Source organism: Sesamum indicum, linkage group LG4, assembly GCF_026168435.1.
Source record: "Sesamum indicum cultivar Baizhima isolate 11 linkage group LG4, ASM2616843v1, whole genome shotgun sequence".
Taxonomy (NCBI): Eukaryota; Viridiplantae; Streptophyta; class Magnoliopsida; order Lamiales; family Pedaliaceae; genus Sesamum; species Sesamum indicum.
The window spans coordinates 18065568-18089408 of NC_142660.1; the positions used below are offsets into that span (position 1 = coordinate 18065568).

Sequence of the window (23841 nt, forward strand, 5' to 3'; positions counted from 1 at the left end):
CAAAATGCAAATAGCCCAAGATCAAAGACTTAGACCAGTGTACTACTGTCGTCTGCTATTCTAATCTCCCAGTCCCAGTCCCAGTCCCAGGACCTGAAAAGACAAGGAAAAGAAAAAGAAAAAGAAGCCCTAATCCTCCTCCCTCGCCCTCACTTTCTCGTCGACTCGGCGCTCTCAACTCACCATATACACCACTTCTTCTCCATCTCTACTCCCTCACCCGTTGCTTCCACTCCCTGATTTCCCCACTCTAACTAAGCTTGAGTTCACAGCCTACCCGATTCCAGCTGGGTTCGCCGGAGCTCTGGTCAACTCCGGCGGATTTGTACTATATATGTCTGATTCATGCTTCTGATTTTCCGGATTTTCGGTTGACGTCCCTTTTCAGGTCTTTTTCGTTTCCTTTACTTGTTTTTTGTGTTTCACGCGCTCGGACAGAGTAGCACGGGTATATTGCTTGCTTTTTTAATGTGTGATACACAAGTTTTGCTATGTTCTTACGTGTTGATTTATCGTGCTATTTAGTTTTAACGTTGGAGTCCTCAAAGTTGTCTATCGGCTGCTTTCATTGGAACTGTGTTGGGAGCTAATGGAAGAGCAGGTAAAATCAGAATTGAGGGCAACTGGGCGATTAGAGTAGTGTGTTGGTGTTTTTGCTGTTCTGTATTTTGAGGTTTCTTTTTCTTTTTTGGGCGAGAACAACAATGTTAAACAAGATAATGAAAAGAGGGCAGCGAAAGCCCTCCAAATCTGAAGCAATTGAGCCTCCAGTGCACACTACATCAGCCCCCAATGTGACTGTCAATCATGCATCAAGGTTGGCTGTTGCGACACCACAACCTGTGACTCTTGCAACTGTCCAACAAAACCATGGGACAGTTGAGGTCTTGCCGATGTTGAGGGATGTCCCAATGTCTGAACGGCATAATGTATTCATCAGGAAACTTCAAATCTGTTGTTTTCTTTTTGATTTCTCTGATACAATGAAGTCCATACGTGAGAAGGAGATCAAGAGGCAAACCCTAGCAGAGCTTGTTGACTTGGTCCAGTCAGGCTCATTTAAAATGAATGAGATAATGCAGGAGGAGTTGATCAAGATGATATCTGTGAATATTTTTCGGTGCTTGCCACCTGCATCACATGAGAATACTGGTTCGGAGGGTGGAGAGCTTGAGGAAGATGAGATGTTCATGGACCCGGCCTGGCCTCACTTGCAGCTTGTATATGATATACTTCTAAAATATGTGGTGTCATCAGAGACGGACACCAAAATTGCAAAGAGATATCTCGATCACTCATTTGTACTGAAATTGCTTGATTTGTTTGATTCTGAGGACATGAGAGAGCGGGAGTATCTGAAGACAATTCTTCATCGGATATATGGAAGATTTATGGTTCATCGACCCTTTATAAGGAATGCAATAAATAACATCTTTTATCGGTTTATATTTGAGACAGAGAGGTATAATGGAATCGCTGAGCTATTGGAGATTCTTGGAAGTATAATAAATGGGTTTGCACTTCCAATGAAAGAAGAGCACAAATTGTTTCTTGTACGAGCACTTATTCCACTGCACAAGCCTAAATGTGTCTCATCATACCATCAGCAGTTGTCCTATTGTATAACACAGTTCGTTGAGAAAGATTACAGGTTGGCAGATACTGTCATTAGGGGGGTGCTGAAGTATTGGCCTGTTACAAACTGCGGGAAGGAGGTCCTCTTCCTCGGAGAACTGGAAGAGGTTTTGGAGGTTACACAGTCTGCAGAGTTTCAGCGCTGCATGGTTCCTCTATTCAGACAAATTGGACGAAGCCTCAACAGTCCACATTTCCAGGTCGAAAATCCTCATTCTTTGGTACTGTTTACCTTATTGAGGACAGTCTTTGAAAATGGATTCTTTGTGGAATGTAATGTGTCAATTCCATAAAAATATGTTTGCTTCTTCTAGAGCTTCCCAAAGTTTGATCTGTGTTATCCTTTGAGTAACACACTTGATGATACACCATAGAGAAATGCTGAAGGATATATATGATAATTATCAAGTTTTGCATCTAAAACTTAAATTGAAGGGGAAAAGCTAAATATCCCATCTTCGTAAAGAATTTGTCTTGTATCTTTTACCCCCATTATAGATTAAGCACACATCCGTCCATCCATACTGGACAATCTTTGTGCTGATTAGCAACCTGAAAGACCAGATTATATATGTGTTCTCTATGTACATGTATTTACTTTGTCATTCTTTCTTTTGTCAGTTTATGAAATAAAATAAGCTTCACTGTGCCACGCATTTATTTTGATAGAAATAAGGTTTTAGTTTCTTATTCTATATTGTATTTTCAACTCAAAAGTTCCGTAGTCAGGATTGCTTGTAGGAGTACACAATTATTGGCCTGCATCGTATCTTTCATTTGTCCTAGTCTGGGATGATTATGTCAAGAAAAAATTGTGTTATAGAGATTGGTACAAATGAGTTGCATTTATCTTTTTATCTCATAGGAGTCTATCAATCCTTCATGTAAAGACATGCAAGCTAAGAGTCTTGCAGTTTGAGTTGATCTATTGGGTGGTTAGCTGCAAGATACATTTTGGTGTGCCCCCAAGTATTTTGATGATATGTAATTCCTGATAATCAGTTGTAGAAGTTCTTTATTTATATAATTACTTTATGACACGACTTTCTGATTCTATTGATTTGATTTGGGTTCTGAAGTTATGGAGGACCTTCATGTTTTAGGATGAAACTGTTGGTATTTTGATTTTTCTATTCGTCTTCTTTTTTCTGTTAAATTTTTGAAATGAAAGGAATGGACGAGTATTATTTATGGAGTAGTCATGAACGTGATTTCTTGCTTTTCTTCTAAGGCAGTAATTAGTTGTTGCTTTATGTGCCCTCATCTTAGAATGTACTACTATTTGCTAGCCTTTTTTATTCTTTTGATATTATAATTGAATTGGCCGTATAGAACTTTCTTTAGGCCCAAGGTTCATATTTATAATTGCTTAAAATAAATGAGCTCAAAGTGCTGCAGGCAATGAATCTTAGTAGGACTCTGAGCTGTCTCAATATTGTAGGACTTGGGAGTGACCTTCTTGTCCACCTGTCATCTAAACCTCCCATATAAATAGTTGGACTTGGAAATACATCACTCAATTTGTGAGCAATCTAAGTGGAAAACCTTTGGCTCCAGAAGCTCAATCATATCTATTTTCTGATGTGTAAACAGGTTATTAGTAAAAATCAGTCGGTAATTCTAGATTTCATAAAGGATGTTTCTAAGTACGTTTTACTGTAGGAATAAAATTTTAAAATACTTTACTATGTCTATCATTTATGCTATTTGAATTAGCAAAGATGAATCTTATCTATGTACTTATATGCTTGAGTGGTGTGAGGCTGTCAATAAATTGCATCTATTTCTGTTAGATGGAAACTAGGATCCTCCGGAAAGGGGTTAAAGTAATAACCCTAGTGTTGGAGTAACAGCCTCCAGGTATATATGGTTGGGAACTGAGTCCTGACTTAAGCAGTGGGATGAGCTTGGCTTCAGATCGTCCATACTAGGTTAAAAGTGAGATGAGTTAACAGAATCTGAAGAATCATTTCCTTTATTTTAGTCTGAGCTCACCCTGGGAGAGTTTCTGTTGCTGAATCAATCTGAAGAATGTCTAGGTATTTTGAAACTTAATCCAAAACTTAGATTTTTATTTTTACTGAGTGAGTAGCGCACAATTTTGTTATGTCAAGGCTGCTAGATAAGATTTATGTAGAATTCAGTAGAACTGGTATTTTACCACTTTTAATGTCGATATTTGCAAGACTTACTGAAATAGGAACTTGAAAATTCTTTACATAACTCATTGATGAATAAGAATGCTGTAAAAACAGCACCTTATGGGTATAGTTGTCATCACTTAACTGGGCATTACAATAGGTTGTTGAAGGTGAATTTTAGATGGATCACTGGAATATAAGTTTAGCCTATAATCAACATTGGAGACAACAACAAACAATTAGCTGTTGAACAGGGTTATTTATTAGATACTGTGGTATGAATACGAGTATTGTAAGTTGCTAGATGTTAACAGAGAGAATTTTGATTTTGAAGCTAACAATTATTGATATGCATGAAATTTGTGCTCTGGAGGAATGCTAGAGAAGAATGGGAACACAAATAGGTGAACTTCATGTTGGAATGATAGTAGAATTATTCTGTAGCAATGTGCTTGGTGTGGTGATGAGTGCCTTGTGGATCAATTCTGCAACCTTTATATTGGTACTGTTGATATTAATGTAGGAAAGAGAAAATTCCATTTACTTGAAAGTTTACCTTAGCAGGAATCCACTGTAGAAAAATATATAAATGGAGAATTGGGATAGAAACAAGGCAACAAGCCAATATGATTAATTGAGGAAAGGTAAATATCAGAGTGTTTCAGTTAAATCTTAGAATAACATGACTTAAATAATATGATGATAATCTTAAGTCAGGGCCTGTTTTAGGAGTGACATTTCGAAGTCTGAGAACAAGTAACATGCTATGTTGTGTTCCATTCTCGGAATTTTTTGCAGGGTTCGCTATTATGTTTGTTCTGAAGTATGCTATGAAATTCCTTCTAGATTGTCAGTTTGATAATTTTTGGTGGAGTCAAATGAATTATTTTGTAATACATTTATGTTGGAGGCAGGGTGCGCTGCTTCTTTGCTATGATGAGCTGGGAAAATGGTGTGACTGATCTTATATGAGTGATTTGTTTATACTGGCACATTCTGAAGCCTGTAGTTTTGGCCTTATATCCCCTTCTATATTGCCCTTTTCCTTTAAGAAAAGCCTGTGGTCGGACATTATTACATAAGATATAGAGTCATTGCTAATTCTTCTCAAATTTAAGTTTCTCTGGTATACACTGTAAAGTTGTTGATTAGACTTTGGATTCTGAATTCTATCCAGCAATTTAATTTACTGTCTGTGCAAGCTGGATGCTGTTGAAAATTTTGTTTTATTAGGAGTGGTTTTCACTTTCTAGTTTATCCTTTCCCATGTGACAGGTAGCTGAGCGGGCTCTCTTCTGGTGGAACAATGAGCACATAGTAGGCCTGATTGCAGATAATCGACGTGTTATTTTACCAATCATATTTGATGCACTAGAAAAAAATATAAGAGGTCACTGGAACCAAGCAATTGTTGGTTTGAGCTCCAATGTCCGAAGAATGTTCCTGGATATGGACAGTGAGCTGTTTGAAGAATGTCAGAGACAACATGAGGAAAGGGAAGCAAAGGCTGGAGAAGTAGAAGAGCAACGTGAGTTAACTTGGAAGAAACTGGAGGAGGTTGCTTCTCAGGGTACTGGTGAAGACAACATGGTTATTGTTTAGTGATTTTGAAGTGGATATTAAGAACATATAACTGATAGGGACGTAACTTTTGGAGTCGGCAAAACTCTAAAGATCATCCCAAGGTAAAACGCATGAAGACTTTTTGCTATCTTCCTCTTTGGCTGCTTGGTTATAACCCCTAAAGAAACAGAAACAACTTTCGGAAAAGCAAATTAAGTCGAAGCAGAGGAAGAGGCCGCGAAAAGGGAGGTAATAGTACTGTTAAAATTTTTGTTTCACGCTATGCCTTTCTTTTGTGGTTCTATACTATTTTCCATCATTTCATTAAGATCTTTCATCGTAAGAAGTGATGCACCTGTTGTTGTAATCTCTCATTATTTTATGGTTGAAAGTTTTTGGAAGGTTTCCCCGTTTTTCACAAAACAAAGGAAGTTAGGCGGAAAAAACCAAGCATTGTGTTTATTGATCAAGATTGTTCTTGGTGCTTTGTGAATATTCATTCTATTTGTTCCCTTTCTTAGTTGGCTGCTGAAGTTGATTGGAGTTCCTCGTTAAAGTTTGTTTTTCTATTATTCAATTCATAACTCGGTAAACTCTTTATTTTCAATTGAAGTCAATTACCTTCTTACAGAAGATTGACTGCTGTTCAATGGTGTGGTTACGAAAGGGTATTGAATAAGAGTTGGTTTTTAGCTGTCCCCAAGATGAGCTCAACATGCACATCTACGGTTTTGTTTGCTATCTGTGTCAGCTATGTATGATTCCTCGATTCATCGCTAAGCCGGCAGGCCGTTTGATAATCGTATGGGTGGATTGAATGTGTTGCACAGGTCCTCATGGTTATATTGAGAATTTCAAATTTCAACCATACAAATCCAATAAAAAGAAGGGTATCTTACAACAACCTTTCCTGATATTTGATATAATTATGAATATTCCTTCGTTATTTGAAAAATTGCAAATATCTCTATGTTTGATAAAATTATGTCTTCTTTGATAGATATATGAAATAGTTAACCATGCTCTTATTGAATTGATTGTTTTTTTTGAAAAAAAGTTTAAATTTGTAAAAAAAATTGGCTGGGGTGGATGAAAGAATTTTAAAAATTATCCACTTAGTCATTAAAAAATAAGAAAATTTTATGAAATAAATAAATAATTTTTAGTTTATAAGAATATTTTGGTCAGTTTATCATAAAAAATGAATGGAAATCTAATGGAGATTAACAAAATGAATTAGTCGTTAGACGCCGTTAAAATTAAAGAGTATTAATAATTTTTTAAACAATGAGGGGTATGTTAAATTTCAAAAGTGGTCGCAATTTATCCTAAATAGAAATGGCATTTGGGGATTGCCTAAAATAACGACTTTTTTTGCCAGAATTAATTAACAGGGATTTCCATAACAGTGAAATTATTTAAGAACTTTGGACTGGTGAAGTTATTTGGTGGATGAACGTAGGATTCATAAGCTTTTTCTGTTATAAATGAGTTAAAATAAGATTTGTGATCTACTGTTTTTGATCCGTTTGAAGTAAATCTACTAAAATCAAATGCATCAGCTTTGGCAACTTGCTTATAAAATTGTACATATTTTGAGTTTTTCTCTATTTTCCTATTTGTTTTTTTCCAAACACTTTTCACTATAATCTTTTCTCAGTATAAAAGCAGAATCTTTTTTATAAATTTGATGATTGTCTAATGATTGTTTCTATGCTCAAAAGTGGGTCATCAAGTTATAGATTAGGCCCACCAATTACCATCATACAACACAATTGGACCTTCCCTGATTGGTTAGGATTTAGACCAAAATTTCCTAACATTTTCCTTTTTCCAGTTTCTTTAATAGCCATAGAAGGAATAAGGGTAAGGGCAATCAATCATTCAAGCCACCACCATCCGCATCGCCATGGTTGGTAGTAACATACAAGATTAGAATAATTAGGAAAGACAAAAACACAGCGTTTGGTGGTGATGTCTCTTTTACGGCAGCCCCCCCTGCAAATATCATTCCGAAGTAGTCACCATCCCCGCGACTACCACCACCACTGCTGCCGCCACTTGCTCCGGTGGAGGTCGTCCCACCCCCGGATGACATGCTGATGCTGTTGTCCCTGCATTCAAATCAATATATCGAGTTAGAGAGTTAGAAACGCTTGCTCCATCACATTGAATCGCATAGCATGCATCTAAAATCCATGGATTGATTGTTCATGCAGAAGGGAAATAGTCAGTATAACATCATTAGTCGTCCGCAAGGGCAACATAATTTTCTCTTTATTTTGATATTTTTAATAAAATTCAACTAAGAACAGTTAAATTTATGGTACATGAATGATTGTGACTGTCCGGCAAAAATCGAAACCTTATGCGAATTATAGGTCTTGTAGGAGATATGTACTCAAATTACAAGGGGCAATACCTATGAAAACTAAAAAGAGATGATAGTGGGGAGAGATAGGGAACACATAGGTTCATTATTTCTATCCAATCTTGGTATCAATTTGGTGTGGTCACATCCAATCTTATGACTCCTTGTGGTAGTTTGATGCAATATGATGATTCCATTTCAGTGGTTGAGATAAATCCAAATCAACAACTCCAAGTTTGATGCATGAATTAAGTCGAAACAATGATCGATTTATCACGACAATAAGATGAAAAAAACATACAAAAAGGGTGACAGCTAGTTTTCGTTTATCATAGACGTAATATTTCTCTCATGCATTCGCCTATCACCATCTCTAGGGTTTTTGTTCATTGGCACATGTTGAACCCCAGCGCACGTCTCGACTATCGTCCCTTTAGAACTAGTATAGTCTAATGCACAACAACTGTTCTGGTGAGATTCGAACCCAGAAAGAGATGCAGGACACAATAAAAACTCACTAATTATACAAGGGCAATAAGGTCATTCTACCTCCAAGAACACAAAAGCCATCAAATGGGCCAGGGGAAACCCTATTTTCCAGCACACCCCACTGGCAAGAAGCTGTTCCCAAGTGGTCCAAAAAGTGAATGGACCCCACTTCCATGGGCTGGAAAGCATAGATTAGATAATTCACATATTTGGGTTTTATTTATTTGTTTATTGATATCTTCATCTTTAAAGAGTTGAAAATATTTCTAAGCCCTCATTAGCTTCGGAGTGGATTTTCAATTCCAAATCTTGTTGTATATTCTATTTCATTTAATATATATATATATACGGTACATTACACGTATAAAAATCTTTACCTGAATAAAAAATATGACGTAATTTTTATACACATGACGTGTACGTGTTAAATAAAATAAAAGGTGCAACATAATTTGAAATAGAAGTTCTAGTCGGCTTTTGTGGTGGTATTAAGTTATAGGAAAAGTTGTAATTTAGCTGTAATAAAAAATCGAGAGTGTTTGAAAATAAAAGTTTCATTCAAAAAGAAAAGCTGAGGTTTGAGGAGAAATACTTAGATGGATAGTTTTACGAATAAGCTGCAAAAGTTGGGAGGGAGAAGATTGCATCTCTTTACTTAAATGAACTTAATTTAAGTAATTCAAAAGTGTAAGTTGTAAACATAAAATACTTTTTTCAACAAAAAGTTGATAAAGACTAAAAGTTAAAAGTATTGCAAACACCCCCTTCAACCTATGGAGTGTTCCCTACACTGTTGCCTATTTCTAGACATATAAACAGCTGCTCACAATATGAAAAATACACTTCCTAAACAGCTAAAAGCAGTACTAAAAGCATCCTTAAACACAACTCTAAACTGTTGCAGTTTATGTGACTTAAAAGCATTACAGCTGGAACTACTAAAAATCAGGACAGAACTAAAGTTTTGAAACTGTGAATAAAATAAAAGAGTAGATGAAAATTAATTCAAACAAAGAAACGTTTTGAAAAAATGCTTATGGAGTAGACAACTCGATATCAACATTATGTGCACAACAAATATGAGGTCAAGCATGCGAGTATACGATGCTACTTTTCCTTGACGGAGCCATTTTGAATCAAATGGAAGGACAGCGTACTATTGTAAGAAGAACGGCTGCAAAAAAGATCCACCGGGTGTGACAATCATGCATCATTTACAGGTTTTCAGTTATGCAAATACTCAATGCTCAGGGTCATGATTGATGCAAATATTCGTGGGTGAACTATGCAAATGAGCTATTAAGCATGCGTGTGTGCATACCTGGGGCCACCAAGAACACCAGCGTTCATGGTCAGTTGGTCGATGAGGGTAGCAGATTTGGGCTCAACACTGGATGCTTTGGCATACTGCATGCTGAGCCCTTCACCGGATGGCACAAAGAATGCACCATTTACCATTATGTCCCCGTCCGACCTCCAGTTCCAGTCGGACCACTCCCCCTCATTTGTGTCCTCGCGCTTTGTCACCTGTTGTAAGAAAGCCAAAGAATTTTGTATGCTTATCAGAGAATTGCAATGTTATGTTGTAAGTACATTGTGATAGTAATTATGATCGTGAATATAACAATGATCAAGATTTTTATGACAATTTAGTTTTTCCATTTGCATATAAACCCAAATTTTGATGTGGATAATGGTTTTGAATTCTTTTGGACTCTTGATGATTAACAAACGAGCGAATATCACTGCCCTAAGATATGCTTTGCCAGCCTATGCTAGCAAGTGTCTTTCTTGTTTCATATTATTTACCAAAGAAATAATACTATTACACTTTAAGAAAAGCGTGCATAATTGCTTTCCCAATCGCAAACAAAGGAATTACTTCGAGAGGACAAACTATTGGTGGCACATACTCGGCATCAATGCTACCACGATTAGGCCAACTTTTTCTTCTTGGCCCATTGTCAGTTCAATAACACAAAAACACACAGCAAGAAATATAACAAAGAACATCAGGTTTACCTCCTTAGCGCTAGGATCAGCTGGTGCAGTATAACGATTGCCCTCACTATTGATGGTGGGGCTAGCACTTCCTCCAATTGCATACATTTTCCATTCAAAAAAATCATTGTTCACGACATGCATGTAACCCCTCCGGCACCTTGGCATCCTCTGCACCAGCCCCTCGCCGAAGCGATTAAAAGCTATTGTCACCTATTTCATCAAGACATCATCACATTATAAGACTAACTAGCATGAATACTAAGATCAAGCTAGACATAAAAACACTTTTCAACAACAGTTCAGATTGCATATTTGAGGAGAGAAACAGTTCAGCTAGTTGAAAGAGCTAACCTGCATTCCTGAGTCTGGCAAATACTTGTCGTCATGTCCAAGAAGCATAACCTCATCGTGGTGAGAAAAGTAGTTATTGGATATTGTGATAGCCGTAGACCCCATAATAGCGTCCACCAAGCCATCAGTACAATGCGACAAAGCACAATGATCAATCCATATATTCCTGGAACCAAAGATCGATATACCATCGCCATCTGATTTACCTCTCCATCCAATATGTGTAGGACTTGACCTTATATTAGTATTGCCAGATGGCATACAATTATACACATGCACATTGTGGATGATAACATTGCTGACATATTGCAAAGTAATGCAGCCGTTTCCAGTTATCTGCACGTTGGCTCCACGGCCATCGATAGTTTTATAGCTGTTCACAATCAACTCATGCTTAAGCTTGATAACCATGTTATACTTGAAAACGATCCAGAGGGGCTCATCTTGGATGACTGCATGGCGAAGGGTGCCAGGGGTGGGGTTCACCGTATCGTGATCTGACGAATCAGTAATGACATAGAATTGACCTCCTTTACCACCCATTGCTGCCTTGCCAAAGCCAATGGCACAATCGGCTAGGTGCTGGCGGTTGGAAGCCCAGTTGGGGTCACAGCGCCAACAGTCGTCTATGGGGTTGCCTGTCAGGCATTGAGACTGGGCACTGATTACAGGGGTGGCAAGAAGTTGGCGCCTTTTAGATATGGATGCATTCACTTTCCTGTGAAAATGCATCAAAATATGAGACTGTGTGAGCAAAAGACATGCCTTTATATTTTATAGGTGAAAAAATGATGGTAGCAAAAATGTAATCTTGAAATTGTGGCCAAAAGGAAGAGAATCAACAAATGTGAATAGTCACTTGAAAATGAGGAAAATGGAAAAGCAATAACTCATATATGAGTAAGAAAGAGATGAGAAATGAAGTGCAGCAATGGCTATCAATGTGGAAGAAACACCATGAGAAAACAGGGAAAACCCTAGAGAAACAAGGTAAAATATTTATACGAATTAAATGAGGCAGAGATCTTGAAATGCTACAAATATCAAATCCCAATTTTTTTCACAGCATTAAATCCAAGAAGAATATAAGAACCATAGTAGCAGAGTAAGAAGAAAATGAAATAGATACTGAAAGTGTTGTTATACTAAAAATCAGAGAGATGGGAAGTCCAAGTTTCCTAATGCAGAAGCAAAACCCAAACTCCAAGTGACAAAACAAGAAAACCCAACTTCTGAAAACTCTGAAAGACCAAAAACCCAGATGGAATTTTCCAATCTTTCCCTGCTTAAACACAGATATCTTTAAAAAATGACAAAAATGGTCTAATGAGCAAAAACCCAGATGGGCTTTTCATTTCTTTTCTGAGGAAAAATGCAACACAACAATGAACTCATATGTACCTTTTGACTTCTTGGGCCACAGATTCAGGGTCGGGGTGCTGATGAGGAAGTGTGAGATTCAAGACACCAGTTGCTCCAACAAAAGAAGAGAGAGAGATGAAGAAGAGGCAAAACAAGAGAATGCAGTTCTGAGGAAGCATCCTTAGAACCACAATGAGCTTGGGAGAATATGATTTGATGTTGCTATTTTTGGTCAGCAACAGAAGGAAGAGATGTATTGTGGTTCTCGGACGCGGATTCAGGGAAGCTGATGATTGTTCACATCAATAATGACAAGATTTTCCACATAAACAATTGGCGTTAGTTTGTTACTAGCTAGGAACTAATCCAAGGTATAAACAAAAATGCTTTCTTGGAGGTGTTTCTTTTGTGTATTTCAACATGAAAGAGAGAAAGGGATCTGGGAAGGCTCCATCTCTCTCTCTCTCTCTGTGAGTGAGTATGTGTGAGAGAGAGGGAGGAGAGAGAAGGATAATAGGCTGTCTCTCTCTCTCTCTCTCTCTCTAATTACATTCTTCTGTATGCAGCCTGCTCAGACACTTCACATTCCCACCTTGCTAGCTAAGAGTGGGGAAAGTGAAACAACTGTGTGACGAAAGATAATAAAATAACAAATACTCCATTGAGGACAAGTCTGAAAACAGTAAAAAAAGGAGGAGAAGAGAGAGAGGTCAGCTACATAATAGATTTACGAGGAGAGAGAAAGGGACTGCACGAGAGAGAGTTGGCTTATCCAATGAGGACCCACTTCTTTTTTCTATTTTTTTATTTTAATAATTATTTCTGATTGAATAATTTTATTTGGATTTTAGGTTCTGATTATGGGTTGTAAAAAAGATTCCTTTTTGCAGAAAAAAAATGGGTCATCCTACCCTTGTACCCTCCCCCCCCTTCATTATCGGTTTTGGTAATTAATAATATTTTTTTTTATACTTTATAAATTGTGGCGTATTCTTTTCCTGTCGAGAAAAATACTATCTGATTTATAATCATTGTAATATAGTTTTTTCTATTTATAAAAATTATATTTACCGAAAAAAATTAATAATATTTTTTGTTCTATTTTTTATTATTAATATGGACTAATTACACTTAAACTGCTCGAGAGTCTAAAAATACAAAATTATATTTTTCTTCAAAAAGAAATATTTAAAATTATACGTATACTCTTTTTAAGAATTCTTGTATATAATTGTATGCATTTCATTATTATTTATATGAAAATACTAAGTTCAGTAATTTAAAAAAGGCGTAAATTTAAATTTTATGTCTGATTCAGCATTTCGTATAAATTATTGACAATATAGTTAATTTTTTCATTAGTCAACAACTGCTTTTTTTCAATATCAATAATTTGGAATAATATTTTATTATAATTATATTTTTTGACTTTGTATATATATATTTTGTTCACCGCCTTACAAATATAAGAGTATTTTAGAGTATCTTTGTTAATATTATTATTTTATATATTATGATATATAGATAAATTTAAATTTTAAAATTTAAAATCTAGGTCTTTAACCAGTATAATTTTTAGATCTAATAGTTGATATTTTATCAATTATCTATTTATTATATTATTATGTAGTAACACACACATATATATATATAAAGCTTAGATTTAAAATTCTTAAAATCAGAACTATTTTAAATATTAAGATTTAATTGTTGTATTAGTTCATCACATACAAAGATTTTTATTTATCAATCAAAATTCAGTGACCACTAAAATAGATAACATAAATAGCAAAAAGGACTTAATGATCCATTGAGTTACATATTTAATGGATAATTACACTTTCCTCCTTTGAGATTTAGTAGAATTATACATAGATCCTCTATAGTTTGGAAAATTATATCTAGCATTTTTGAAGTTTGCTTCCATCTAATAAATAAGTCCCACCGTTAATCAAAGTCTACTGAATTTATCAATATTAACAAAAAACTAAATGAACATTGATATGTACGCTCGATTGACTTATTACAAGTCAAATAAATTTTTTTGACTAAACTACCCTTCTAAACGGTGAAGATATACCTCATCACATGCATTAATGCTTGAAAACATATGAGGGTAATTTGGTTATAAAAATATTTATTTGACCTTCATTAAATCAATTTGGGGTAAATATAGATTTTTTTTTTTGGTAATATCAACAAATTACGTTTGTTGTCCTCCAACTTTAGGTTGTTCACACTTTTGATCCTATAACTTACTCTATGTACACATTTAGTCATTTTTTTACGAATTTAGTCTTGAACATCTTGCATTTGGTCCATTTTTTATAAATTTAGTCTTGTGTTGATAATTTTGGTCCCCTTCACACTGTAATAAATATCATTTTTGGTCGTGTGATTATAAGTCGTTAGGACCAAAATTGTCAATACAGGACTAAATTTGTCAAAAAAAAAAAAAGACCAAATGTGAAATGTTCAGGACTAAATTCGTCAAAAATGACTAAATGTGCAAATAAAGTAAGTTACATGACCAAAAGTGTCAATGAACTAAAGTTACAGGATCAAAAATATTTTACCTTTAAAAAATACATCAATTTACTTCCCTGTATTATTCAAAATAAAGTATTTTACCTCCTTAAACAGGGAGGTAAATTGGTTTATTTTAAAAAATACAGGAAAAATAATTTGGTATTATTTTTTCATATGGGATAATTGGCTCATTTACAAATTATATAAAGATAAATTACATCAAACCCCATTTTTTATAATGAAGTACATGAACCTGTTAAACCAACCACAACTTTGTGGGATAATTGAAAGTGACATTACATGAAAATTGAATAAGATTGGGTTTTTTGCTTATATGAATTTTGAAAAAAAAAATAATAAAAAAAAGATTATTATAGCCATGATTTGATATATTTTTATTCAATAAATAATGAGAGAACTTATATTTTTCTGGGTAACTATCACATATTATATGATTCAGATAAAATTATTTTAAAAATGTTACACTTACTGTTTTTTTTTATATGTTATCATAATTCACTCAATCAAATATAAAAACCTAATTCTTGTGTCTATCATATATGCAGGAACACAACCTACGGAGATTTGAGCAGACGGATTGGACGACTGACGCGTTAGCTTTCCTTATTCTAGTGGATGTTCGGCAGAAGATTCTTAGTGCTACATTACCTCCTTCTGTTAGTTATAATGCGATTTATAGAATATGGCGTATCCCTTGGCCTATTGAGGGAGAACCCACACTTTGAATATTATTGTACTGTACGATTATACCCTTTACTTAATGAAATTTATACTTATTGAAAAAAATTAAAAAATTAAATTATTACGTGACATATCACTCTATATAATATACCAAATGAAATAAAAAATAATAAATATAATATATTAGTTGTTTTTTCACGGACTTGCGTGCTTTTCTCACTTTTCCTGGTGAAAAGGACATCAGGAACTCAATAAAGAAAGTGCAAAATTTTTTCCCTTTTGAGGCCCACTACCTACCATCACCATTAATTTCTTTTCTTTTATCCTTGGTAAAATAAATACTTTTTTTTTTTTTATTAAAACTACATTGGACTCTTATAAAATTTACTATAATTATAAGGGATAATTACATTTTACTCCTTTGAAAATTAGTATAATTAAATGTAGACCCCTATGGTTTGAAAAATTACATTTAGAATCATAAAGATTTGCTTTCATCTGATAAATAAGTCTCTACTTTAGTTAAAATTCACTGAATTTGTTGATATTAATGAAAAACTGAATGAAAATTGTTATTTAGCCTTGATTAACTTAAAACTGACTTATTGTAGGTCAAACAATTTTTTTCGAACTAAATTACCCTTATAATGGTGAAAATATACCTCATCACATGCATTAATGGGTGAAGACGTATATGAAGATAATTTGATCATAAAAAGATATATTTGACCTACTATAAGTTAGTAATAAGTCAATTTTAATGCAAAATATTATTATTTTTATTAATATCAACAAATTTGAAGAATTTTGGCTAACAGAAGGATTAATTTATTAGACGGAAGCAAGCCTCAGGGGTGTTGGATGCAATTTTTCAAATCATAAGGGGTCTATGTATAATTATACCAAATCTTAGGGGAGGGAAGTGTAATTATTCCTTACTATACTTATAAATAAGGATAATTGCACTCTGCTCCCCTGAAGTATGGTATAATTACAACTAGACCTCTTATAGTAGAAAATTTCATCTAATATCTTCGAGGTGTGCTTTCGTCTAACAAATAAGTCACTCCGTTAATCAAATTCATCGAAATTATTATTAATAAAAAAAATTCAAAAAAATAATATTTACTCTCGATTGACTTATTACAGGTGAAATAAATCTTCTATGACCAAATTATCCTCATACATCTTCATTGTTATAAGAGTAGTTTAGTCTGAAAAGAATTATTTGAATTGCAATAAGTCAATCAACGGTAAATATTAATTTTCATTCATTTTTTTTCTTTAGTTAATATCAGCAAATTCAGTGAATTTTGACTAATGGAGGGACTTATTTGTTAGACGAAAGCAAACATCAGGGGTATTAGACGTAATTTTTCAAATCATTGAAGGTTTGTATGTAATTACACCAAACCTTAGAGAGGAGAGTGTAATTACCCTAATTATGAATACTCATCATTATTTAAAAAATCACAAATACTTGTTTAAAATTAATGATGGTCTAACAAATACCTCTTTATGACATCCCATTGTAAGAGGGTATTTGTTAAATAATCGTTAATTTTAAAAAATATTTATATAATTTTTTAAATAATAAATATTTATAATTATAAAAAATTTTAAACAACACATTATAATCAATCCCTTTTTATTTTGGTACAAACATAAAAGTAATGTACACTGACTTCCTCACATGCTTAGGCGGTACTCAGATTCATGCTGTCTCCCTTCTCACATTTGTCTCTTTCTTCTACTCCCTTAACATTTATAAGTTTATTTTTTTTATTTGGTACTTATATAAGTTTAATTAATTACTTGAAATACAGTATGGATAAATATTAAGTATATTATTGTCTTCAGAAAAGAATTGATAAAAATTACATTTTAAGTGATAAGTAAAAATAAATAAAAATTTAAATTCTATTAAATAATACAAAATATCAAAACGATAGTTTTCTATTTTACATTTTGGTAAGTAAATAATAAAATTTGTGAATGAATTGGAGTAGAAATAGGTATTTGTATCCCTTTTTGTCAGGAGCATAAGGGTCAAGTTTAGAGCTCAATGTGGTAGGTATAAGAACGGACAGATACAACCAAAAAACTTTTAATTTTAGATGTAAAATGCTAATTTTTTAAGGTTCTCAAACATCATAGGGCGCGTGTTGGCTGTGGTGCTACTAGGTATACTTCCCTTCCCTATCTTTTTTGCAATGATCACTCCGACTCTTCTTGCGAATATGCACACATCTCCTAAATTAACATGATTACACAAACTGATATCCACCAGAGACGACTCCTTAGTAGAGTAGGGTAAAAATAACCCAACAAGGCTTCCCTTGCGAGAAAGTTCAGATAGGAAACTTATCGTTTCTAATTTCACGGGTGTTCCTTTTCCTACTCTAGCAGTCCAACTAGTAAAGCTCCAACTCCTGAAGGGGGTGGGGGGAGTGATGATGCCGCCTAAAAGATTAATCTTCGAAGCCCAAGAGCAAGGAGGTGAGACTCCATCTCAATAGTCCAACAGGCACATCTACTTCACAAACCTAGAATATCTCTACTGATAGTGATGGTAATTAGCTCTGATTTTCCAAGGGCTCGACCTGGACCTGTCAAATTTGGGGCAGGTTTGGTATTAATTTTTGACAGGTTCGGGGGGAGGTCTGGGTCCTTAGATTGGGACCGACGAGGTCTAGGTAGGGGTACGAGTTCTGTATCGGACCTAACCCAGCTTGGACCATATTTTATATACTCTTTTATTATTTATTCTTCATATATAATGTATTAATAATAAAAAAAATTATATTATTATATATAAATCCTTAAATAATTTTGCATATATTCAACTCTATGTAAGAAATACCAAAAAAAAAATAGTTGATGAAAAATTAATTTAGATGAACATACGTTAAGGTATTTAAATTTAAAATGATATTATTTATTAAAAAAATATTAATTGAATGTATTATTTGTATTATATAATTTATTATAGATTGTAAAATGGTATTACTTGACGAAAAAATTAATAATCTAGATGAGCGCATACTTCATCTTATACAATTCCTTTTAGAATAAAAACTATGTTAATGTATTTAAATTTAAACTGTATTATTTATAAAAAAATATTAGTTGAATGTATTTTTTGTACTATACAATTCATTATAGATCGTAAAATGATACTTGTTGAGAAAATTAATAATTTAGATGAACATATACTTTGTCTTATACAATTCACTTTATATTGAAAACTATATTAATGTTCTAAATTGATATTACTTATTAAAAAAAATAAAATATTAGTTGAACTGTATTATATAATTCATCGTAGATCATAAAATAATATTACTTGATGAGATAATTAATAATTTAGATGAAAGTATATTTTTTCTTATACAATTCATTTAGATTGAAAATTATGTCTTATTAAAATTATCTATAACTAAAATAATAGTTATTTTTAACTCATAATTTGAGACACTTATATTAGATACAAAATTAAGAATAAAATCAACAAATAATATTAATAGTTATTTTTTATCAGTTAGAACGTTACTGACTTAAGCATCAAAATACTAATCTTTATTTTGCAGGGTTAGTCCTTGGATAATTTTAGAATTTTTACAAAAGTCCTATCATCCTTGTGGTGCAGCCGAAATTCGATACACATCATTGTTAATAATAAATAAATATTTATGTTACATATCTTTATATTAGGAAAAAGTTGATTAAAAAAATTAGAAAAAAGTTACAACTTTCAATCAAATTTTTTTAGCAGACTCTACTATTAATATAATTTATTTAATAACAGTTTCTTTTTAATAAATTGGAAGAAAAATAAACATAGAGTAACCATAGAAACGACGGAACCCATTATTTCTTTATCCATTTAATTTTTTTATTGATTATATTTTTGACACTTAGCAAAAAAAAATTCTTATTTCTTTCATATTTCGCAGTAACACACCTTAAAAAAGAAAAAGATCTGGTCAGAAAGGTTATAGTAATCGAAGCCATTGAAATTTGTATTTTATACATTGGAAAAACCCGTTTAGTTATTAATACACCAAGACGGGAAAAATAATAACTGAAAGAAAATAAATCAATTAGTTATTCACACGCCCGCTAAATTAAGTTCTAATTTACGTGAAGGAAGTATGATCGCCTTACCAATAGTTAAAACTCAATCAGGAGATCAAAATATCAAAATAATGAAAATATATAAAAACTTTGATGAAAAATTTTTATGAGATAAGTACACCTTTTTTTTTTTTTTTTTCTAATATCTGCTCTAATTACACATAAATTTCATATAATTTGAGATATTTTATTTAATATTTTGGAAATTTATTTTTTGCACAAAAATAGATCACTTTATTAGTTAAAAATCATTAAATTTGCTGATATTAGCAAAAAAATAAAATGAAAAAGAATGATAATTTATAATTAGTTTTGATTGACTTATTACTAACTAATAGCTGGTAAATCAAATATTTTCTGACCAAATTATCCTTATAATTTCACATGCTAGAAAAGATTTATTTTACCTGTAATAAATTAATCAGGGGGTAAATTTGAATTTTAATTTTTTTTTATATTGATGAATTTCTGAATGTTAACTAACGAAAAGATCATTTGTTGGATGAAAATAAACATCTAAGGTATTAAAATGTAACTATTTAAATTATAATGTATTTATATGCAATTAAAAACTTAAGGGGAGGATGGTGCAATTATCCCAAATTTTAGTAATAAATTGGGCCTATTAGCCCAAGTTATGTTTCCTTAATGGGCCCGTATCGAGTGCAGTTGTATTTATAAAAATATGCAAGGCCCACTGGAAGGAGGCCCGGAATTTGCCTGGGGAAGCAGTTCGTATACTCCGAGCCTCAGAGTCTCTGCTTCTGTTTTCCCTCCCTCATTTGAATCACACTTGCAGAGTGAAGTCTGTACAGACGCAAACGATAGACAGATTTATGTATCAGCAATTATAGAGAGAGAAAGTAGACAAACATTGTTGAGAGAGAGAGAGGGATTGGGGTGAGCGTTGATGTCGAAGACGGAAGGTCTTGTGGTTCTTGATTCGGTGAATGCTGCAAAAACAGGAGGTAATTGTTTATATTTTTATTTCGTTCAGAGTGCTCTTTAGGGCTTGAAATACGAATTCTGTTAAAATTGGGAAATTTCTTCTTGTGGCATAACCGGAGCTATTGACTTCTTTTTGTACTTAATTTTCTAGGGTTTCGCCTGGGCATTCATATGACGATTTATCTGTGGTTTTCTTTTCTTTTTTTTTTCTTCTTTTTATATATATTTGAGCTACTGCTTGGTGAAAAGGAGAAGGTTTTTCTTGAGAAGCTTCGATGTTGAGTGTCTATTGGCTTCGTTTTGATGTTTGAATTTCGCAAATTCAACAACTTTTTGGGGGTTAGTTTCATTTATCGGATTTGATAATCAGACTTGGAGCACTGTCCGCTAATTTCATGTATTCCCCATTATTTTCCCAGTTACATGTGGAATGCATTTCAATATGAATAATTTTGTACTGGTGGTAGAATTTGAGTTCCCTATTTTCATTTGTGGTAATATTTTGTGGGATTACTTCTAGAGCAGCTAAAATTATGGTTTTGGAGGTGTAAGGTTTAAATTTGCTTTTTTACAGTTCTGAACAAAAATCCAGATATAGCTGAGAAGGCAGCTCGGCCGCATGCTCAGAATGTAGTGAGGAGGAAGCTGGCAGACATTAGCAACCTGCCACAAAATCAAAGATTGTTGATTCAAGGGGAGAAAGCACAATGCATTGAGACAACTACAAAAGAGTACATTGACCAGCTTCAGAAGGTAATGTTATTAGTAGTTCTTAGCATTTTCATGATTGGTTTATTTCTTGTGCTGTTTTAGCTTGATTTTGCATGTGGTTCAGGAGAACATGGCTTTGGTGAAGATGTTGGCACAGAGAAAGTATCCTGTTTGGAGTTTCAGTTAGGCTTAAATCTTGCTTCTGATTAGGTCTTACTTTTTTGGGGGTTCCTTAACATTGTTTTGTATTAGCAAAATCATTGAACAGAGTGGAATTGAGTTAGACAGATTGAGAGTAAATCTGCTTAAGATGCAGGAACAGAATCAACAGCTAGCTCTTTCAAACACCCAAATGCTTGTGGTGTGTTCCTATTTTAACTTATATCTGTAGTAGTTGATTTTCTGAAATTCTGTTATTGCATTTTGTTGACATTGCTTCTTGAATTTTCAGGAATTAAATTCAGGTAAAGATCGGGTAGGTTCATTAAGACTGGAATGAAATTTTCTTTTCCATGTTTATAGTTTGACTACATATGTTGAGTATCACGAACCAAGACACCTTCTCGTGTTTCCTCTATTTCAGTTGAAAGTATTGCAGCATGAGCTTGGGTGCAAAAGTGGTCTGCTTAAAGCAAGAAAATTGGGAGCTGAGGTCTGTATGTCAATATAGCAGCAACTAAAATTATCAAAAGTTTGTTGTGCTTAACTTTATGCTCATTTGTTACTCAGGAAAAAGGAAGAACAGGGCCATTGGAAGGTGCTGATGCTGAGGTATAAGATGGATTTTGAATATTTACTCCAATTGTCCATACTGTCCCGGGCTCTGTGTGTTTGTGTTGCTTATACTTGCACCAGGGTTTCTGAATTTTTGAGTTTTTATCCTCACTATGGCTGGTCTAATTTTATGTCTGAAGTTGATGAACTCCCAGGAGGAAGTTCAGTCCAGAAAAGAAGGTGGGGATGATGAAAAGCCACACAAGACCAGAAGGAGTTTGCAGCCCAACAGTGAGTTATCATTCTTGCAGTACCTTGTTAGACAACAAGGATCCTCTTATACTGAAGTGTTTTCCTTGTACCTTGGGTAGGTGTGGGTTCTTCTGAACAAGTTCAATCAAAGGAGACGATTGAAAAGAAAAGGTGGTTTCCTGGTTTGCAGTCAATCTAGGAATGAAACAACCATAAATTTTATTTTGACATTTCCTTTATTTTCATCTTGTCAGGCCTTCTGTGAGGAGGCAATCTGCCAGATTTAAAGCTGCAGAAGTGAAACCTGTTGAGGATTTGTTTGACGCGAGAGATACTAGCATTCTTGCATGTTCACAGCTCGATGAAGCTGTTGCAGAAAAAGGGTCAACTTCTGAGAATCCATCAGTCAAAGTTGAAGATAATGAAGGCAGTTCTGGTCACAGACATGAATCTCAAGAGTCAGGAAGACCGTCTCTCAGATCATCTCGTCTAGCAGCCAAGAAGGTTCAATCCTACAAGGAGAAACCAATAAACATCAAAATGCGCAGAACTGAGTGAGATGCTTTACTCCTGACTAACATTTTAGATATAACACAGCATGTAGCAAGCCACGATGCACTAAATTCTCCTCCTGGCACGCCCACGCTATCAGTTGTTGTTCTTGTTGTTCTCTTGTTTCTGATGTGCTGATATACTTTAAGATTTCATACCAACCTGTTTTTGTATAATCAACTACACCCTTGTGAATGTTTCACTAGATAACTAAGTAGTTTCAAAACAGGATTAGTTCCTGTAATTATGTACCATCCTAGCACCCTTCTTTCTCCTTTGTGTGGCTGTGCCCATACAGGCAAACTCTTGCGGATGCAATGTAACGCCTAGCATTTTGGTCGCTGTTTTCGTTGAGCTGTGGAAGAAAAATTCGATCTAGTGTGCTGTCTGGATGAATATAATTGTCTTTGGCTTGCTAAATTTGGAATTGTGGATAGTCTCTTTTGGATCTCCTCGTAAGGAAGAAGTTAATTTGTTGGGAACTAGCACTGATACTCCTTATATTAGGGAAAAAGAAAAAAAAAAGAAAAAAGAAGTGAATTTGGTGAAGATATAACATCTGTTGTTACATATACATGTAGTTTGAAAGTTATGCTTCTTTAAATTCCTAAATAGATTTGGATATTCATCTAGCACTTCATATCTGAGACCTCTAATTCTATAAGGTTATATTTGGATTGGTAGATTTAAAGTTGAGTTGCATTTGGAATGATGGATTAAAAATTATGGATTTTAAATCTACAAAAACAAATTTCTTGGATTTATTGGTGAATTTAAATTTGAAGGATTTCAAATCTTTTTATTCTAATTTTTAACGATATTTCATTTAGTATTAATGGATTTCAAATCAATTTGTTTAAAATTATTTTTTCAAATCTTTCCCGCAAATCCAAATTGGTTAATTCAAATGGAGTTGTAAGTATCTTAAATTCCTATTACACCACAAAAGATTTCAAATACTTACTTTTATCTTGAATTATGTTTTATAAAATATTAATGAATTTTAAGTTCTTTAGATATAAGGTAAATTACATTGACGTCCCATGAGAGTAGACTAAAATACACGCTCCCTGTTTTTTGTAATTATAACTAAACTTAAAAAGTTAGTTGTAATTACAATTTCACTCCCTATTTAAATGAAAATTCATACAAACACCTCCTAAAAAATATTATAGTAATAAGCCTTAGAGATATAACTGTAATTTTATAAAACACAGTGTGTTTTGTGTAATGTAGCCTAACCTCAAGAAATATCAATATAATTTACCCTTACTTGATATTCTTTTTCTACATTATTTTCTCAAACACAAATTAATCTATCCAAATATAGTAATGCGTGATAGGATTATTTAGTGATAATTAGCCTTGATGCGAGCGATT

At 33.6% G+C, this 23841-nt stretch overlaps 3 protein-coding genes across 7 annotated transcripts; 2 read left to right on the forward strand and 1 right to left on the reverse strand.

The window, feature by feature from the left end:
- The first annotated feature begins 44 nt into the window (after positions 1-44).
- Positions 45-6253, forward strand: LOC105174181 (serine/threonine protein phosphatase 2A 57 kDa regulatory subunit B' beta isoform). 3 transcript variants are annotated; one of them, XR_016065055.1, is made up of 4 exons: positions 45-388; positions 526-1835; positions 5052-5588; positions 5971-6253. XR_016065055.1 is itself a non-coding variant. In XM_011096199.3 (3 exons), the coding sequence occupies exons 2-3, from the start codon at positions 705-707 to the stop codon at positions 5376-5378; spliced, it is 1458 nt and encodes a 485-aa protein (XP_011094501.1). In that variant the 5' UTR covers positions 45-388; positions 526-704; the 3' UTR covers positions 5379-5895. The 3 variants fall into 3 exon arrangements, 1 of the variants encoding a protein (XP_011094501.1); XR_016065056.1 differs by having other exon boundaries at positions 5974-6253; XM_011096199.3 differs by lacking the exon at positions 5971-6253 and having other exon boundaries at positions 5052-5895.
- Positions 6254-7151: 898 nt separating this feature from the next.
- On the reverse strand, positions 7152-12564 carry LOC105174180 (putative pectate lyase 12). 2 transcript variants are annotated; one of them, XM_011096198.3, is made up of 5 exons: positions 11956-12562; positions 10555-11272; positions 10222-10413; positions 9521-9726; positions 7152-7453 (listed from the first exon to the last, which is right to left on the reverse strand). In XM_011096198.3, exons 1-5 carry the CDS (start codon positions 12093-12095, stop codon positions 7216-7218), a joined length of 1494 nt encoding a protein of 497 aa, XP_011094500.1. In that variant the 5' UTR covers positions 12096-12562; the 3' UTR covers positions 7152-7215. The 2 variants fall into 2 exon arrangements, with proteins under 2 accessions (XP_011094500.1, XP_020553774.1); XM_020698115.2 differs by lacking the exon at positions 7152-7453 and adding an exon at positions 8925-9373 and having other exon boundaries at positions 11956-12564.
- Positions 12565-20001: 7437 nt separating this feature from the next.
- On the forward strand, positions 20002-22839 carry LOC105174179 (uncharacterized). 2 transcript variants are annotated; one of them, XM_011096197.3, is made up of 10 exons: positions 20002-20252; positions 20807-20985; positions 21068-21105; positions 21196-21304; positions 21395-21418; positions 21527-21595; positions 21673-21714; positions 21873-21948; positions 22029-22080; positions 22164-22839. In XM_011096197.3, exons 1-10 carry the CDS (start codon positions 20195-20197, stop codon positions 22465-22467), a joined length of 951 nt encoding a protein of 316 aa, XP_011094499.1. In that variant the 5' UTR covers positions 20002-20194; the 3' UTR covers positions 22468-22839. The 2 variants fall into 2 exon arrangements, with proteins under 2 accessions (XP_011094499.1, XP_011094498.1); XM_011096196.3 differs by having other exon boundaries at positions 20004-20252; positions 21858-21948.
- The last annotated feature ends 1002 nt before the right edge of the window (positions 22840-23841 follow it).